Source organism: Cryptomeria japonica, chromosome 10 (assembly GCF_030272615.1).
Source record: "Cryptomeria japonica chromosome 10, Sugi_1.0, whole genome shotgun sequence".
Taxonomy (NCBI): Eukaryota; Viridiplantae; Streptophyta; class Pinopsida; order Cupressales; family Cupressaceae; genus Cryptomeria; species Cryptomeria japonica.
The window spans coordinates 527,060,312-527,079,601 of record NC_081414.1 but is presented as its reverse complement, the minus strand read 5'-3'; the positions used below and the strand labels follow the sequence as shown (position 1 = coordinate 527,079,601).

General features: G+C 37.8%; 1 protein-coding gene across 2 annotated transcripts in view; it reads right to left on the bottom strand.

The window, feature by feature from the left end:
* The window catches only part of LOC131060801 (uncharacterized), a 60,204-nt gene extending 41,423 nt beyond the window's left edge, over positions 1–18,781 (bottom strand). Inside the window, exons 1-4 of one of the 2 annotated variants that reach the window (XM_057994212.2) lie at positions 18,482–18,781; positions 15,621–16,307; positions 15,317–15,479; positions 15,157–15,219 (exon numbers count right to left, since the gene is read on the bottom strand). In XM_057994212.2, the coding sequence (XP_057850195.1) occupies positions 15,157–15,219; positions 15,317–15,479; positions 15,621–16,273 (879 nt within the window). In that variant the 5' untranslated portion in view covers positions 16,274–16,307; positions 18,482–18,781. Of the gene's footprint in view, positions 1–15,156; positions 15,220–15,316; positions 15,480–15,620; positions 16,308–18,064; positions 18,363–18,481 lie in introns of those variants that run through there. The other variant, XM_057994213.2, reaches the window with a different exon arrangement.
* Between the last annotated feature and the right edge of the window lie 509 nt (positions 18,782–19,290).

The following is a 19,290-nucleotide window of genomic DNA, read 5'->3' as shown; positions in this document are numbered from 1 at the left end:
GCACAAATCACCGCCAGATAGATGAGGTGTGCCCTAGGTATGAATGGCATCCAGCTGAGCATGACTTCATGAGCAGGGGCGATGTCCTACTGAAAACTACCTTCTAAGGTTTGTCTTAGAAAAGCAAACACATGCGTTTGATTTCAAAATAACTGATGCCTTCCACTCCAACCACGAACCGTATAAATACCTGAGAATTCCAAAGTCAGCCTCAGGAGAATAACCACCCCAAGCAAATAACTGTTTCAAGCATAACAAAGTCGACCTAAGAGACTTTATTAAAAATTATTAAATAATTACATTTATTAATATTTTATTTATTATTTATTTATCTAGTTGAAAAACTCAATAAAGAGCTGACCCAGTTCCTAATAGGGGACATTATGGTCTGCCCATCCCAGATGTCATTTGTCCTCAAGCAACTTCAAATTCCGTTGCCCAATGATTTCCACACCTTCCCATGTTGCATCATTTGTATCCTCATCGGAGACTACCTCTATATAGTGTATTTGTCCTTTTCCCAAACACCTATGTCCTGGTTGCCACGGTTCTCTACATGTGAAGCATAGCTTTTTCCTTCACAATTCGTTTTTAGACGACTCTACCTGTTTTGTCTTAGGAGGTAATTCTTTGAGAGGTAGCGTGCTCTTCTGAAAATGTTTCTTTGGTTGATTCGGAGATGCTTGCTTGGAATTAGATCTATCCTTGGCCACAGAATCTTCAAAATTTACAGCTCTTTTGATGGTTTCTTGCAATGAGCTTGGATCAAATGCCCTTACTAAACATTTAAGGGGTTCAGCTAGACCTTCCACGAAGATGACTATAAGCCTTCTCTCTTACACATCAAAAATCATCACCGCAAGCCTCTAAAATTTTGCTACATAGTCTTCCACCTTACCCTTGCTTCAGCTGTGCTAACTCTCTAAAATGAATTTCTAGATCCCTCCTATCAAACCTTTCTATCAATCTTTGGCTGAAGTCTTCCAAGGTGGTGATTGAGTAATGCCCATGAGTTACCATGCCAAGATACCACCATTCATGATCCACTCCTTCAAGGTGCAAAGTGACAAATTTGATAGCCTCTTCTTCAAACATTGGATTCAAGGAAAAATGTTTCTATAACCAAGCCCTTGTTGAGGAACTACCAGCTCCATCAAAAGTAGGAGTGCTGATTTTTCCCAAACAAAGCTGAATGTATTTCCTCTCTTCATATCTTCTACTCCTATGCCCATTCCTTGTCTTCATTTCATAAAATTCAATGAAGGTCATATCCTTGCATATGGCAACACTTGAAGGCATTGTATTCATCATGAAGCCTCGTCATCTCACTTCCCTGGTCAGGTTGCTCTTCCTCGCTGCTTGCTGCTCCTTTTCCCAAGAATGTGGCCCTAAAAGTGTTCGCATTTGCTAAAGCTTTCTCACAACCAGCTGAAGATTTCTCACCACTAAAACTGCTCCCTTCAACTCCATTTGTATAGGTCTTCCCGTACTCAGTTGCTAGATCATTCCTCTTAAAAGTTGAACCGTCTCCATCATGGTATCCCTCATGCTGATCTAGAACTCTTTGATCTCCCTAATGAATTCTTGAAGATTTGCCTCTTCCCTATCACCCATGGCAGCCTCCTTCCTCTTTTCTTGTTGCTGATAACACTGATCTCTATCACTCATTAATCACCCTCAGGCTGGCAGGATGCCAAGCCCTGACACCACTGAAATATCCTCAATAAGTTTTCCTGCAGATTTGTATGCACAATTTGGTTTATCCAGATAACAACACAGAACTCATACACAGATAGTAATACAATAGATTATCCTTCTTAAATTAGATAGCTTACTACAATTCTTACTATTCAGCACTGTCAAAGGTGAACTCAGTAATACTCAGTAGAGGCGACAAAAACTCATGCTCATTGCAATGAACTTAAAATTTTCTAATATAAAACTGATACAAATAATATGATCTTTATTACAGGATAATAAAACATATAAATACCAACTATGGGAATGTTCTTCAAGTGCGCCCCTTATATCGACATCTTCTGTTAATGGTCAGCCCTCCTATTATTGACCTCAGGTGACTTTGCTGATGTCGGCGGACACCCCGCAAAGTCGGCTCTGCACAAATCACGACCAGATAGATGAGGTGCACCCTAGGTATGAATGGTGTCCAGTTGAGCATGACTTGCTCCGTGAGCACAAGTGATGTCCTACTCAAAACCACCACCTAAGGTTTTCGTCTTAGAAAAGCAGACACATGCATTTGATATCAAAATAACCAATGCCTTCCACTCCAGCCATGATCCCTAAAACTACCTTAAGTCTTCCAATGTTGGCCTAAGGAGAATAACCGCCCCAAGCAAATAACAGTTCCAAGAAAGTCGACCTAAGAGCCTTTATTCATAATTATTTAATAATTAAATTTATTAATAATTTTATTTATTACTTATGTGATAATTTATTATCTAGTTAAACTTAAAATACTAGCAAATAAAGAGCCGATCAAACTCCTAATTGGGGACATCACACCCTACCATATCCATCCCAAAAAATTGGTCTAACATAGTATAGAAACAAGAATACTAGGGCTCAAATTTTAGTTTTTAAACTACTAGTTTTCTTAAAATGATGATAATTAAGAGGGTGACACACAAAAAGTACACAAAGTAGTCATTATTTGTCACAAAAATATAACATAGCATCAAGTGTGCTTACCCCATTTCCAGATCCATTAAATATTTCATATATCCCTTCAATGGAAAGTTAGCTAAGATCATGTAGTAGTTCAACCATTTTTCAATGAATATTTTTTTACTAATTTTCCAAGTGAACACATCTTGAAAAAAGAAAAACTAAATATGTTCTCCCCTTATTTTGAAAAAAACATCAAAATTAATTTAAAGTTTTTGTATAGAATGAAGTATAAGGTGCAAAAATGTAATTTGTTTCAAATTTAGATGAGCAAATAAAAAATTGCATCGAAAAATTCATGTATTTTTGTAAAAAATAAAGACACTACTATAACTAATTAAAGGTCAAAACCTTAATATTTGGATTTTAGAAGAAAATACATGGTTGGAAAGTTTTAAGATGGAGCTTGACATTGTAATGGTATTTTTTCAAAATCTTGTCCTAAGATATGCAAACTTGATGAAAAACACACTCAACATTTGTATGTTTTGTTGGTGTTTCCAAGTGATTTCTCAAGTTTCTCTAAGAATTAGCCTTCTTCTATCAACAAGAACTTAAGATCATTGGCCAATTGACGAGGATTCTTCAACAGGATGGACAATCCTCCTACACTTCGGGCTCTACAAAACCCAGGCAAGTTAACCTATGGCAATACTCACAAATTCATACATACTAGACCAGTATTCATTAAAACAAATAGCTCTCAGCGACACAAAATTGAAATGCTAATAAGCAACTTGAAATTGGCCTTATTCTGCTTATTACACAGGATGTTGTCACATAAGAATTAGGATCTTCAACATAAACAAATAACAAAACAAACGGAAAAAGATTGATTTAAAGATATTGTGGTTACTGAACATACATATCATCGGACCAGTGTGTTATTCATGGGCACAACATCATATTATAAATGCCTTACAGATATATCCCGCTATTATTCCCATGGATCATTCTTAAACAATCATATAGCTATCATAAAACTGTTGTAATGTGTTACTAGAATTTAATTTCTTCCTTAAAGAAAACCTAAGCATCACATCACACATCTACAAGAAATTTGTAGAGACATTTCCATTCATCCTTAACAAATGAAAACATACAATTGAAAGACGACTAATATGAGAGAATCCATCAGAATATTTTCATTACTTTCAGTGTATATGCAACAATTTCATGTATCAGAAAAAAAAAAGTAACTCTATATCAAGAACAACCTTCCTAAGTCACTTCAAAATTTACTTTTTCAGAACCCTACAAAATGGCCCTAAATTCCCTTTTATAGAAATAAGGGAGCAACAAAAGATTCAGGCCGATAAATGCCACATGTCATCATTTTGCTTCATCATCATGAAGGCATACATAACAGCATCGCGGGGAAACACCAAGAACGAGAAAACGCCCACCCTCTTGACAAACCATGATTCGGATAGAATCATTTCTCTTTACAGTTGCAATTCTTTTGACAGGTCACATGAGAAACAAGAAATAACTTGATCCAATTACAACGGAATACATGAGAACAAAGATAACATCAAGCTGGTAAAAATAACTTTTCTCATGATTCACTTCTCTCTAGAAAAGAAGTTTTGACAAGAATCTAGGTGGGCATTGTATGATGGGTTTACCGGAGTAGCATTTACCTTATTCACGATCTTGGCACTAAACTCCAGCTGATATAAACCACTCAATTGAACTTGTAAATTTTCCACCACCTTGTCAGCATCATCCATGACCTTATCCAGCACTTTACAGAAAAGACAATTTCCAAGTTCCACCTTCCATTCCTATTATGTTCTAAGCTCCCCATTTTCTTTCATGAATGAAGGGAGAGGAGTACCTTGTATCTTGGCAAATCTATTTAAAGCATGTGCAATATGTCCATGAAACTTGCGGTGCTTACTCAACAACTCACTAGCCTCAGATAACACGGACTCTAACTCATTTAACATTCTAATCCAAAGTTCGGCACCCTGACCACCAACAGACTCAGTAAATTCATTCATACAGTAAATTATCTACTGCTTTTTACACAAGTGTCTTATAGTAAGCTTCAATTGGATCTCCACTACTCGTTGCCTTCGCATAACTTGAGATAATTCCTGATATCTCATCCATGTGACTTGTAAGTAAGGCAACAGCTATTCAAATCTGCTTTTGATAAAATCTTGGGCCCACACAAACTTACCCATTATGAGATCCCTCTTTAAGTACATCACTTCTTGTTGCAACTTAAGAACTTGTTTTTCAGCCTCTTCTCTTTTATTTCTCTCAAATATGAGGCTCGTTTGTAACTTGGAAATAGTGGTCTCATCCTCCAGCAGCAAGCTTTTCCCTTTTGCAGCCCCCATTGGTTCCTTCAATTCATTGTTTTCTCTGGTGATCTGTGCAATTGTTTCATTTAACTCCTCAACCTTGGCTTGATTACAAAGGGCAGTTTTTACATTCAACTCTGCTAAGTCACTAGCAAAAACATCTTTAAGCCTATAGACCATGAATTGTCCCATTATTTCATTCATATCATTGATTAATCTTAGTATTTTCCCCTCAGGATATAAGCACCATGTGGAGAGAGTTTTGTCTGAAGGTCTAAACTCTAAACCAGAACAAAGTTTGTCATATCCTTCATCTGTGAGATTACATCAAACTTTTGGTCCCTTCTCAAGTTGTCAAAGACAATGTTGGATGATATGTCCATCCCTGGGATGATTAAACATCCAGGCTCTTTAAGCAATTGCCTTCCCTTTTCAAGTGTCATATGTTCAAACTCTTCCTTTAGCCGTAGATAACACTTCCTATTGTGTTCCTCTCATTGTTCATTGGGAATCTCCCTCTACCCTCCGGCTACTTCTCTTCCCTTCCATTTGTACATGAACAACCTGAACTCCTGAGAGTGAATAAATTCATCATCGAACAGGAAAGTTTCTGATGCTTTTCTTCTCACATCCTTTGTTAGATAGCTACTTACTTGAAATAAATCATCATTATTTTCATCAAGTGGAATGTAAGGTTGTGTTGATATGTGTTTTATGCACATAATATTACAAAATAAAATACCAAAGGTAATTTACCCTCTCTTGAACAAAATCACCTCAGATGCTAAGGATAAGATCAACTAAAATGATTCCAAGGTTTCTACATGTCAAGTCTTGACGAGTGGGTAACTCAATGGTCGATGTGAATTGTTGTGTTCACTTGGGGACTTACACAAATGTTTGGATTATCTTCTTCGATCATGAAGATGCGGAATAGGTGTACTGACAACTTAGGATTTATCAATGAAGCTCCGGACTTAATTCTTACTAAAAAATGGGCAAAAGGAATAGGGTTCAGGAAATCTATTCTAAGCCTAGGAATGTAGGAAATGATGAACAAATCTAGTGGAATCAAACTAGGCAAGGTCTCACAAAAAGGTATTGACACAAGCTTAGTGCAATCGTCTAAGGTATACTTAAAGATTTTCAGACTATCACACGTTGACACCATCCAAGTTGATGCTTGTCAAGGGATGAGTAATAGTTGAAGTTAAGCTTACTCAAATTTCCAGTTGAGCACACAAGGCGCACTTACTAGCGGCAAGAGGCTAGTGGTATGGATTAAGGATTCCACACAAATATATTCAACAAATCTTTCACTCAATCTAACATACATGAAAATAAATTCTAATCTAACTTGGAGGAATTGAGAGCCATGAATGCAAATACAATACTTGAAGAGCAAAATCACCAACAATTGAACAACGATTATGATTCAAATAGCTGCAGCATATACCAACAATTCTACAAAAACTCTCTCTTACAAATGAGAGACAAGGAGGTATATATAGAGTCTCTTACAAAATGGATGGCCAAGATTGATACAAGATCAACGGCCAAAATCATGCCAACAAAACCCTAGAATTGCCCTAATTAGGGTTTACATCAAAAATGGAGCCACCAACATATGGCCCAATAAAAAGATACCTAGTCATCAAATAGGGAATCTTCTAGAAGATTTCTCCCTGTATCTCTCTCTCTCCTAGCATACTCCAAGAATCTAGCCAATACTAAATCTAACTCTTCCATGGAAATGCTAGGCAAGGTATCCTGCTGCAAATCAATCACATCCAGTGAATCCGAGCAAGCATCCAAAGTGTTCTCCCAATCTGGCATGAGCTTCTGCGAACTATGAACATGAATCAATAAAGAGACCAAGTTGTCTATCTGGCTCTTCTTCAAGGAGTCCAATTGGCAAAAATACATAAACTTCATCTTGTCTCTTAATTTGGCTAAGTGTAAACCACTAGCATCACTAACATCAACACCCAATAATTCCTCAATTGAGGCTAGGATCTTCATCTGAATGTCCTGAATCAATCCCTCCATCTCCATACAACTTGACTGGGCGTTCTCATAAGTTGATCTCTTCACGGCCAATGAACAATACCAACCATGAAAATCGTATCTATCTCCACTGTGCACAATATTCTCGTTGACCAAGGTGGAATTAGGAATCCTCTTCAAAGCCTGGAGGCATGGAATAGTCTTCTCCTGAATAGGTCGGAATTCTTCCCAAACTCCCTCCAAATATTGGATTCTAAATACGAGCCATGTTGTCCTATCATATGCCTGGACAAACTGAGTAAGGAAATCATCTGCTTGCTTTCTTGTACTCTCAATCCACTTTTCCACCTCCGAGAGTGTATCTCTCGCTGCCTCATAGTGTGAATGTATTCCATGGTCAACTGCAATAGGGGAAATAAGGGTGAGATTTTCACACCTTATCCCTACAATATACTCTCTAAGTCTGCTATTCTCTTCTCTGTACCTTTCTTTCTCCGCAATCTCTCTGTCTAACCTTGCGTCGATTGCCTTGAGGTTTTCACCAACCTCCTGAAATTCTTGCTCTCTTAATGTACGACCGAGGGCAACTGAAGTGATTTGGAAATCCATAGGAGTAGCAATGTCCGCTGTCACGCCTACAATAGGAACAGCAACCTGCGCAATCCGCATTCCTGTCTCATCTCTAGATATATGCGACAAAATCTCCGCTCTCTTGGATTCTTTCTCCTTAGCACTCCTAGCTAGGTAGTCATCAATGTTATCAATAGGCTGTACCTCTATCATTTTCTTACTTTTCTCCATACTTCTCATCAGCCAATCAAGAATTACAGCCATCTCCATACCATCATCGAGACACATTTCTCGATCAAGTCCTCTCAATGTCGTGATAACATCATCATCATCATTAGGATTATTCCTGGTCAAATCGTATATCTCATTTCCCAAACTAACTTCCAAAAGGACGGTAGGGGATCCCGGCTAATCATCATTCTCATTTGGAGGTGCACATGTCACTGTGGCATGTAACTCCTGAATATTCTCTGGTAGTATCACTATGTTGGAACACTGTTGGGTTTCCTTGTTCTGTTTTGTTATTTCAATCACCTTAACTGATGAGACACTAAGAGGTGGTGAAGGAGTGATAGGTGGAGGAATGATAGTCTTTTGTTTCTTCTTCTTCACCTCCTCAATCTTCTTCCCTCTGGCCTTGACTTCTCCTGATGTGTTCTTCCTTCTCTTGGGAGCTTGACTCTCTTCGTCTACATGAATCCTGACATCCCTCATAGTCCTCTGATCATCTTCGGAAGCAGACTCTTTCGGGTTCATCTTTTCATAAGTGAAGGGAACACCCATATCAACTAACTTATTCATCTGTATATCTACCCATGCATAGGAGAAACTCAAGACCTCTCTCATCAATACATTCAAGTCAATCTCTTCTAACTCCGACCAATTAGGCAATAAGATTGCCTTCTTCATTTCATTTTCATATTGTGGATGCGTATGATCCCTATCATCTAACACTTGATCAGGAATGAGGAAAAGTCCACACTTCCTCATGAAATCCACTAACATTCTGGACCACATTCTTCTCTTCACTGCTTGCTCGTCCATCAGGTCAACCCAATAATCTTCTATGTCTACTTTGTGGATGAACTTCTCTCCCCTGATCCTTCCAACTTTCTTATCTGGATCAAATCTTTCTCTTTTCTTGAAGGTTGCAAATCGATAGAATGCAAGCTCCTCACTCGCAGTGCTGGCAGCTAAGGCAGACTAGCAAACCTCTGATGTCTTCCCAACTAAAATAGGGAATGTCATGCATGTCTTATGCTTCTCTCTTTGAATGGCATCAAACTCTAGAAGCTGTCTCACCACTTCAAACAAGATCATTCTGTCGGTCGGATACCTAGGAAGCATGTAGGGTTCGGATTGAAACCCATGAATCCTAAGGTACGTGAAAGTGGGAAACTGAATATACCACGATCCATATTTCTCTATTAGCTCTGTTGCCTCCTTGGACAATCTTCTGTGGATTTCGCCTTGCAGCATCCACATGATGTACATAGTGAATACATTGTTCACTCTCTTATAGTCTTCAATTCTGTACATGCTCAACTGGGGGTAGCATTCATGACTCCTGAATTGTCCTTGCCCATTCCCGACTTCACCTTTGCATATCAATCCTCTATATGAAACGAACCGTGCAAGCAAGTATATCAAGTAGGAAGTCATGGCGAATGACTTGGACCGCTCTACATTCCTCAGCTGAAAGTCCAGATTGTCACTTATAATCTTAGACCAATTTACCAATGTCCCTCTAAGACAATCCTGGATGAAATAGAACATCCATCCATCGAATATTGCACCCTGCGACATCCCCATCACTCTGTTGAGTAGGAATATTAAGTCACTAAACTCCTCTTTGAAGTCTGTGCACATGAGTGTCTTGGGAGCCTTGGAATGATGAAGCCTAGGCTCAATCATCCACTCTTTGTTTATCATATTCTTGCAAGCACCCATCTTCTTCGTGTACCGCTCTTTATATTCATCCGTGGTCGCATCCTTCATATCTGTTGCGCGTGGAATTCTGAACACCTCAGCAATAGCATCCTCAGCAAGGTAGGCAATGACAACGCCCTTAGGAGTCTTGATCATTCGCGTGAGAGGATCATAACATCGTGCACACTCCAAGATAAGCTAACTGCATTGTATGGATTGTGGAAATCCAGCGGCATGAAAAATACCACTCTTCATAATGTTCACATATGTCGGGGAAGGAATCTGATTTCCGACTCCGAACATCCGCTGTCGCATCTGGTTCAGGTCCAGGAAATGCATGTTTGTATCTGTGATCTCCTTCCATCTGGATGAAATCTTGGGCTCTGGATAGAATCCAATATCCAGTATCTTCAGTGGTTCTTTCCTTTCCTTAAATCCGGACTTCGACATCGCACCTGTACGAAGTTTGAAGTTAGAATTTAGGAAAATAAAATAAAATTCCTGGCTTTCTAAAGATTTTAAGCTAATTGGAGCATAAAGTCGAGAAAATAGTCCACACTCTTGGTAGATCTTGACAATTAGATTCAAAATGTGACAACGCTAGGGCATGGAAACCCTCTATAAAATTCATTAATACCTCCTTATACTTAAAAATTATGCAAACTAAAGTGCAAAGGAGTATACCGGATCAACGATGACTAAGGAAAGGTGTGAAAGGTTGTGTTTTCACACAAAGTATGTCTGAGGACACCTTCCCGCAGTCAACAATGGAGGTCAACAAAATCTGAAGACAACTTGAAAAATTAAACCTTTTAAAACATGTTGTAATCATCTATATATGCATAAATTGATGAGAATTATCCTTCTAAGGCAAACACAAGAAAATCTGAGCATATATGTAGGGCTGGAAATGAAAACTAAGTCTGAAGACAAATCTGAAAATGAAGTTTTCAGACTTACCAGCACCCTTAGGAATGATAAAACACTCAGAAATAAACTCCAGAATGAAGCAAGAATGCTTCCCAAGTAAAATTGCAAGGTAGGTAGGTGGCTAGAAAAATTTATTTTCTGAGGAGGACAGCACCCCTACAATGGAGTTTCAGGTCTGCAACGATGGAAGATAACTCTGAAAATTGATTGAGAATATCTCCAATCAGCTCCTTGGATAAAATCTCTTAAGGCACAAAATAGCTGGGAACAAGGTATAAGTCTGAAAATTGATTTTCCAGCCAGCTATGGAGGTCAAACAAGCTACAACAATGGAGGACAAACTCAGATCTGCAACATATCAGCAAGCTGGGAATGATGGCAGCCACCAAGTGTGAAAGGAATCCACCCCAAACAAGGGAACAAACACTTGCCAAAATAAAATCAAAATTTCCAGCTATGGCGCCATTTTGGAAAATCTAAAAATGACTTCAATCAAGTTCGAATCTGCAACACAATCTGCAACTTAAATCTGGAACAGCAAGCAATAATGGTGGAAAAATTCGCCAAAGTCATCAAACACCAAAAATCGCCAATTTCCACAAAATCGTGATTTTCACCAAAATGGCGAACTACACCAAAATAATCGAAAATCTGGAAATGATCTTCAATGGCAGCAATGGAGAGGATTGCCAAGCTGGAAAAAATGGAGGCCTTCAATCAAACACTTCACTTCAACACTTCGCCAAAAATCGCCAATAAGAGAGAAAAATCGCCAAACATGGAGACACCTGGCAATCTTAAATAATAAAATATTGTTGGAGAGTCCTCTCTTATACTTGGTTTTGCCTCTCACTTTCACCACACAAGCAATGTAGGATAAAACACTTGCTTATATACTTGTTTGGTAAAACTAACTTGCTTCTAGAAGGGTAAAAACATTAAATGCTCATTGCAAGTTATTTAATTTTGTTTTTGAATTTTAAAGAATCGTCAATCATCATTTAAAAACAATTAAAATGGGGCTCATTTATTAAATATTTCAATTTTAAGTCAAAATTGAGCCTCTGGGGGAAAATCAATATAGGTAGGGATTAAAAAATCCCATTAAAAATCATTTCAAACGCCAAAATATTCCCCACAAGGGAAAATCGATGTCAATATGGATAAAAATCCATGCAAAAATTCATCAAAATGCACACAAAATAGGCCAGGGGAAAATCGATGGGGGCATGCATGGACAAGGAATCCACACTCCAAATGCACTTCATTTGCAGAAAACACTCCCTGGTGGAATTTCAACCTCAATCTGGATGAAAATCCAGACTCAAAACTCATCATATTGCTCTCAGTGGAAAATCGACTTGTGTATGGACTGAGAGTCTGCACAATAATCCGCGTTAACTTGTCACAAATAGCCTGGTGGAAAATCGATCCAAGCATGGAATCATCCTCAACTTTATCTGCACTCCCGGTGGAAATCGAAGGCAGTCCGGAAAAATCCTGACACTTAATCAAATTCTAATGCTTCCAGGGAAAAAACGACCCAGGCATGGATAAACAGTGGTGGAAAATCATAGCCTGTATGGATTTCAGAGAAGTGTAGATTTTGAGTGGGGGAAAAGGATGGGTAGTCTGGAATATGAAGGGAAAAGCACCTCTTGCATGGAATTTTGACCTTTTAACCCTTGGAATATGGATTTCCCTTACCCTTAGGAATTTGACATTTTAACCATTCAAAATCGCTTAGAAACTTTAAAACTTGATAAAACTCAACTGGACTTAGGCAAATTTTCCAAAAATATGAGCGAAACACAAGGAAATTTGTCGGGATAAAGTGCGAAATCAACTTGAATAATACCTTAGGAGCGAGAAAACAACTCCAAAAGGTCTGAAAATACCTTGGCACTTTAAAATCATCGATGCGCGTGTTTAAAAACACGTTAACACTCAAGAAGGTTAAAACTTAGACAAAATTTAGGATCATTAAAATTCCAACGTTTGCAACTTGATCCTATAACATCAAATCCCTAAACGGCACTAGGCATGATCAAAAACTCTGAGACTCGAGCACGAGAAACACAAAATTGCCCACTAAGCAGCCAAAACCCTAACCTAACAACGCAGAAAGCAGGAAAAGAGGGGGTCCCCGATAGCAATGGGGCGATGTGTGAAAAGGTCACAACATGTTGCAACCTTACTTCTTGATTCACTTCCATTTCTTCTTGATGACTACCTGTATCACCAGACTCCTGAGACGGAGCAGCACATGATGATGGTGTTGGGGACATTCTTGCCAATGAAGAAACATCAACTGGTCCTATGATATGTATGTTCAGTAACCACAATATCTTTAAATCAATCTTCTTCCGTTTGTTTTGTTATTTGTTTATGTTGAAGATCCTAATTCTCATGTGACAACATCCTGTGTAATAAGCAGAATAAGGCCAATTTCAAGTTGCTTATTAGCATTTCAATTTTGTGTCAATTGGAACTATCTGTTTTAATGCAATACTGGTTTGGTATGTATGAATTTGTGAGTATTGCCATAGGTTAACCCGCCTGGGTTTTGTAGAGTCTAAAGTGTAAGAGGATTGTCCATCCTGTTGAGGAATCCTCGTCAATTGGCCAATGATCTTAAATTCTTGTTGATAGAAGAAGGCTAATTCTTAGAGAAACTTGAGAAATCAGTTGGAAACACCAACATGTTTTTTGTATATCATTTTGTAAAATATGAATTTGGCCACCCAAATTGCATGTTCAACCCTTGGAATTGGCAAAACTGAATTCAAACATGTTCCAAGCTTCAAGAGAAAATTTCATTGGTTTAAAATGGAACATGTGCAAGAAAAAATTTTCATTGGTTTGAAATGGAACATGTGCATGTTATAATGCACTCGTGTTGCCAAAAACATATTTGAGCCTTTATACACACGCACTATATTTCTAGGAACAAAAGCACATTGTAAAGAAATATGAGTGTTTGGCCACTTTTTGGCCCACCATCTTTATGCACATACCCAAACGCGTATTTAAAAAAATGAAGATGTTTCATCCATACGAAAAATATATATATATATATATATATATATATAATTGTAGCTTAACGGAGAATCAAGTTCAAAAGACCAAATAGCATTATATAACAAACAAAAATGCCATAAAAATTAGAAATACTACATCAAAGTCAATTTGTCAAATTTGAACATCGTGACAAATTTTCATTGTTTGATATGTAAACCTCATTACTCTATTTTCTCTTTTTTTCTTAATGCCCAAGTTATCCTTCCTTGCACTCATTGATGCTTCCCCAACAAAACACTTACATCAAATAAAAGGTAAAAGACAACACAAAAGAGAAATGGGGATGGTCACCAAATAAATAAATAAATTAGAGTTAGCGATAATATGTGAGAGGCCGAAATATAACCAGAACCTAGTTGAATGCACAAACGAGAGAAGAGACCCAAAAGAACAACACAGATTTGTTCTACCATGTCATCGTGTGTAATAAGTCTTGCTCATTGCAACTTCTACCACCATCAAAAATTCTCATTTGCAATGTTGATCAGGTAAAAAGAATTTTAAAAAATCAGTCCATTTCAGCATGTAGCAAATCTCTGCTAGTAAATAACTTGGGTGGTAAATTTTGCAGGGCACGACAAGATGAAAAGTGGGCAGCCAGCAAACAAGAAATCAAACCCCAAAAACTTTATAATCACCAAGGTTCACTGCAACAAAAAGTGAAAATAGAAAAAATGAAAAAAAAAAAAGTTGTCAAAATCCCACAACAGATTCACTTTGGGTTCTGCAAAATTTGGCCTGGATTCACCCAAGTTCAATTGGGACCAACCCCAAGATAAAAAGCAGCACCCTGATGGAATCCCAAGCCAGATCAATCTGGAATCTGAACTGGATTTGAACTGCACCAAATCCAAGGCCTTCAAGGAGTAAGCCAGTAGATTAGAGTGTAAATGTAGTACAAAAAAATTTATCCGCTAACATATCATGGCAGCAGATTCATGCTTTGAAAAATATTAAAAGATGAGAGTAAAAAGAAAGAGAGAAATGAAAAAACATATTTGATTTGTATTACTAATTTCCATTATATTCTTCAACATGCAAGAAAACCAGCTTCTCTTGTCTGCATTGGTTTCAGTTTTTCCATCACTTACCCTTTTTGTATTTTTGGTTTCAGTTTTTCCCTCACTTGCCCAAGTACCCTTTTTGTATTTTACCTTTTATTATAATAAAGGTAATAATAGGACCAATAAGTACAAGAATATGTGCATACCTCTGATATATCGGACAAGAAAGGTGCAAGTACCCAACACGACATGGATTGCAAAGAGGGGAAAGAACTAGGAACCATATGTAACATAGGCATCAATTTACCATGGTTGGAAAAATTCAAAAAAACAAAATCCTCTGGTTCTTATGGGCACAAGATATAATAATGGTGCCGTTCTACCTTCTCACATATTTAATTAACATCAATAAGAGTTGCAAAAAAGTATGGTTTATAGCTTTATGGTGACTCCTAACTGCTCAAGTCTCAATCATTTAATGGCATTTCAAAAATATACAAAGATCCAATTACTGCTTCGTGTATAGTAGTGGCAAAGAAGTACAACTAGCAATGAACTCCTAGCTGTTCTGACAAACAACATATTTAGTCATTTCATGGCAATTAAAAAAGAAAATAACTTAAATGACTTACTTTGATTACGATCCCATCACGAATCTGCTCTATATCTGCTTTTAAGTTTTCAAGTCTCTTTGCCTGCAAGGAACATGTGCGTGAAACTTGGAGAAAAAGCCATGTAGAGAAAGAATAACTACATAGCAAAGACTAAAGGTTAAAAAAGGATCAGTCATGCCTCTTCTTCTAATCTGAGTCGTTCTGCATATGCTTCCTGCCTCATATAGGCAGCTTCTAATCTTTCAGCTTGAGCCTGGGCCTTCCAATGTGCAACTATCTCTTCTTGGGTTCGAACAGCCTGTTCTCGCTTAGCAAGCTCCTCTTCTTTCCTGTGAATGAGTCTGTTAAAACAATATCATCAGTGGCAAGCAAGGATAATCTATCAAAGAGAAATATCTATCAAATTATTTGATCTTCCTTCAACAGAATGTATATTAAGAAAAGACATCAATTACAGGAAATTGCAAACCTCCTCACCTTACCTTTCTCTAGCGTCATATGCAGCATCCAATTTATTCCATAACTTGTAGCAGCTGTCCCGTTGAGACCGAATCTCCTGGTCCTGAATATGAGAGTGAAATATCTCACTTGGACCCTTGAAATTCATTCTGTTTAAATTAACATCTCGTGGCCTGGAAAATGCATCCAAGTTAGAATGAATCTGCCCTTCAGCCACAGCATTGTCCTCCTCAATTGTGTCTTGCACTGTTTGCTTTCGATGCCAAGTATAACTTCTTTTGTCCGCAGCTCTTTCGGAGGAGGAAATAACTTCATGAGACTCCTTCGAATTAGTAGAAATATGGTGATTCCAATGTTTACTCCTTTTTCTAGTACTTTTTTCAGTGTTGGGAGCATTTTCATGAGACTCGTTTGGATTAGTGGGTTTGTCGTCATTGCAATTATCATTCCAAGAATTATGATTGGACTGATTGATGTCGTCATTTTGAAAATTATGATTAGGCTTGCCAGCAGGACTATGCCTATGTTGAGCACCACGCATTCTCTGTCGCTTGTTGTCCTTGTTGTGAGGTATGTGTGGTGCAAACATTTTGCGCTTTGCTGTAGGCAGCACAGGAGCAGGGTGAGATCCAGAAGCCCTGGCTGAGGCCAAGGCAGGACCCCCCTCAAGATCCATACAACTGCTCTGGTTAACTGAGATTGCCTACAGACTGAACAAAAGATCATTTTTTCATGTTTCAGACAAAACATAGAATTGAAGAACAGCAATTATCCGGCAATATTGCTCTCCTAAATAACAATTGTTAAAACTTAAAACTGATAGATATATACTAGTTCTATAGTTACCATTTGCCCAAAACACAACAATAAATGAAAATGTATCCCCAAAAGAAACCCCATAGGTATTTTAACAAAAATGAAACCTTACCTAATGCTGTACAGAATCTGCAATACTTCCTTGCATGTTTTAAGCCCTGTTAATGGGGTAATCAGAACTCAAAAGCCAAGAATTGGTACTGTATGAAAAAGTCCTCCGGATGGGTTTTTGAAGCTCAATTTTGATGGGGCCTTCCAAGGGATCTTTGTCAGGCAGGAGTAGGGTGTCCCAGTTTCAGTTGCTATCTTTTGGCAGTAGCATTGAGTGCAAAAGTAAAGAAGATGGCAATGCAAGATGCAGAGTCTAAGGGAGATGCCTTTGAGAAGCATTTTACAGGGGTGCAGTCCATGACTGTCGCCTCCTCAAAAATACCTTATGCACCCCACATTTGGAAATGCTGAAAAATACATCGAACAAATCTTGTGACAGGACGGAATTGGAAAAAGAAAAGAGTTTAGATCTTGGGCAAATATTGCTGTGAACTTCATGGCAAAATTATTATAGAAGTTGCAAACCCAATCATTCGTGACTGGACTTTATATGTTGTTCTCCCTGAGCACAAGGATAGCATTTTCGTTGAGGAAGCTAGCAAGGAGGAGGCAGAAGGAGAGGGCGAGGAATATGCAATTGGAATGCAAGAAGATATTAGAGTATTGCAGCAAGAAATACATGCTTTACATGCAGAAAGAAGATTTGGTGACTTATGGCAAGGATTTGCCAATGTATATCAGTGGGTTGAAAGGGATACACAGAAAGGGGTGGCTTGCAGTTTCCAGTCCCTACACTCTACCAGAGTTGTCAGATGAGGGTTTGATTAGGGCTTCAAGCATGCAGGCAATGACTCCAGTGTCCAGTTTCATTTTGCAGAAAATACCAACTTGAAGTACGTTGCAGAAGGGGAGGATAGTTGTTCCGGTGGGGATGCTGAAGCAGGGTGTGGTGCTGGAGGTGCTCTAGCAGAAAGAGGATTTCCTGTGTCTGATATGTAAAAAGAAGGCAAAGCCCTCCCAATCACGGATTGATCCTTGTCAGGGTTTCCTGGCTATTCTCTTTTGGTTCTGCAATGTATAGCTTTTCAAAAAACAGTTTTTCCCATTATAAGGCTTTTTCTGGGGGTGTCAAGAAAGCAGCTATCTTTGGTGGTAATTTCAGTGGCAGGTCTTCGTGCCCTTTTTGAAAAATCTTTTCGAACATTTTTTGAGATAAAAACGGTAATGGCCCCAATACAATCCTCAATTTATTAATTAAAAAAAATCCCTTGCATGTTTTAATCAATGTTGCATATTAGCTAAAGTAAATTAATTGTTTTGTACGGCATAGACACACAATAACCATGCAGCAAATTCGTCCTCCTAACTAAAGATTAAAGCTAGAAATTAGAATAATGACCATACACTTCCTCTTACTGCAAGTTAACTGAAAACAGATACTAGAAAGAATCTCCTGCTCAAGTTAGTTCTTCTTAAAAAATTGACCTCAAAAGAAACTACTGAGAAAATAAAAACTAATTACAAGTAAATGAAATCCTAGCATCCATTCTCTGAAAAAGGTTGTGCAATAATACTTTATAGTATGCTTCATCAACAATACCTATTAGCTAGCACAAATCTGATAAGGGCAATTATGCAGAAAACTTCCTCTTCTAATCAAAATTATTGTTAATGTGAAAATGCACAGCCTCCTTAACACGTAGTCGGCTCCAAGCACATCAAGTCAATTCTTTTCTCCTCTGATAAACTCTTTAAATCGTCAAAAGTTTGAACTTAAAAGATGCTGACAAGAAATAAAAAATGATTTCAGGGAAAAAAAACCACTAAATCATTTGAGCCTTGATATATTAAACCTAGTTCACTCTTATTGGTCAACAATTGCATAACAATCTCTGGTTCATAAAGAAGTAAACATCATTCGTGTGGTTGGTTAAAAAAGTAGAAAAATATACACCCACAATGCCTACGGTACTTTTGAGTTCCGTTTCAAATATATATAAATATCTGACCAACTTACTGATTTCGAAGGTGTAAATCTAAGAGAGCTAAGTTGAGCCTGAGCAATATTTCGTTTGACGTGGAGTATAAAATCGGGTCCCCAAGGGCAGGGTTTTCATCTGAAGCGTGCATCATTGATACTCTCAAGGCCCCCTGAGTGTAATCCAACTTGCCCGCATTTTCAAGTGCAGTTTGGGAGTGTTTAAAAAACAACCTACTGTTACTTGGATGAACTTGTCATGAGGGTGCGCCCTTACGGAAAGTTTTGTGTGTGTAAAAACAACGCATTTCCAAGAAGGGGCGCTTCAAAATCTATTTTCCTTTGGATGGGAGAGAGAAAAAACATTTTGTCTTGAAAATTACAAGTGAGAGAATTTTAATGATGTCTATGAGGTGGATTGATTTTCTAGTTCTTTTAGATGAGTGTTTTTATTATGAATCTTGATCAAGAGATTAATTGTTTTAAGAAGTCTCGACTCTTCAAATAACTCATTTAGATTGTCCACCTTCAAAATGTTTTCATAGTGAATATGAAATCCTCGAACATTGTACACTATATGATGAAGTGTTCAATTTCAACCACCTTTTTGCTATAGAAAAATGCAAGTTATTTCTTTTTAATCTTCTTTGGGGACCATTCATCAATCAATGTCACACTTAAGATGATGTGAGTCAATCCTCGCTAATGAAACTATAAGCTTAGCTTTTCTCAAAATTGGAGGTTGTAGATAGGATTTTTTATTATGTTCTCATGTGGGGTTGAACTCTTGAACATAATGCATTTTTTTTTGTCAATTTGCTTTGTCCATATAATAGTCCTAAATTTGT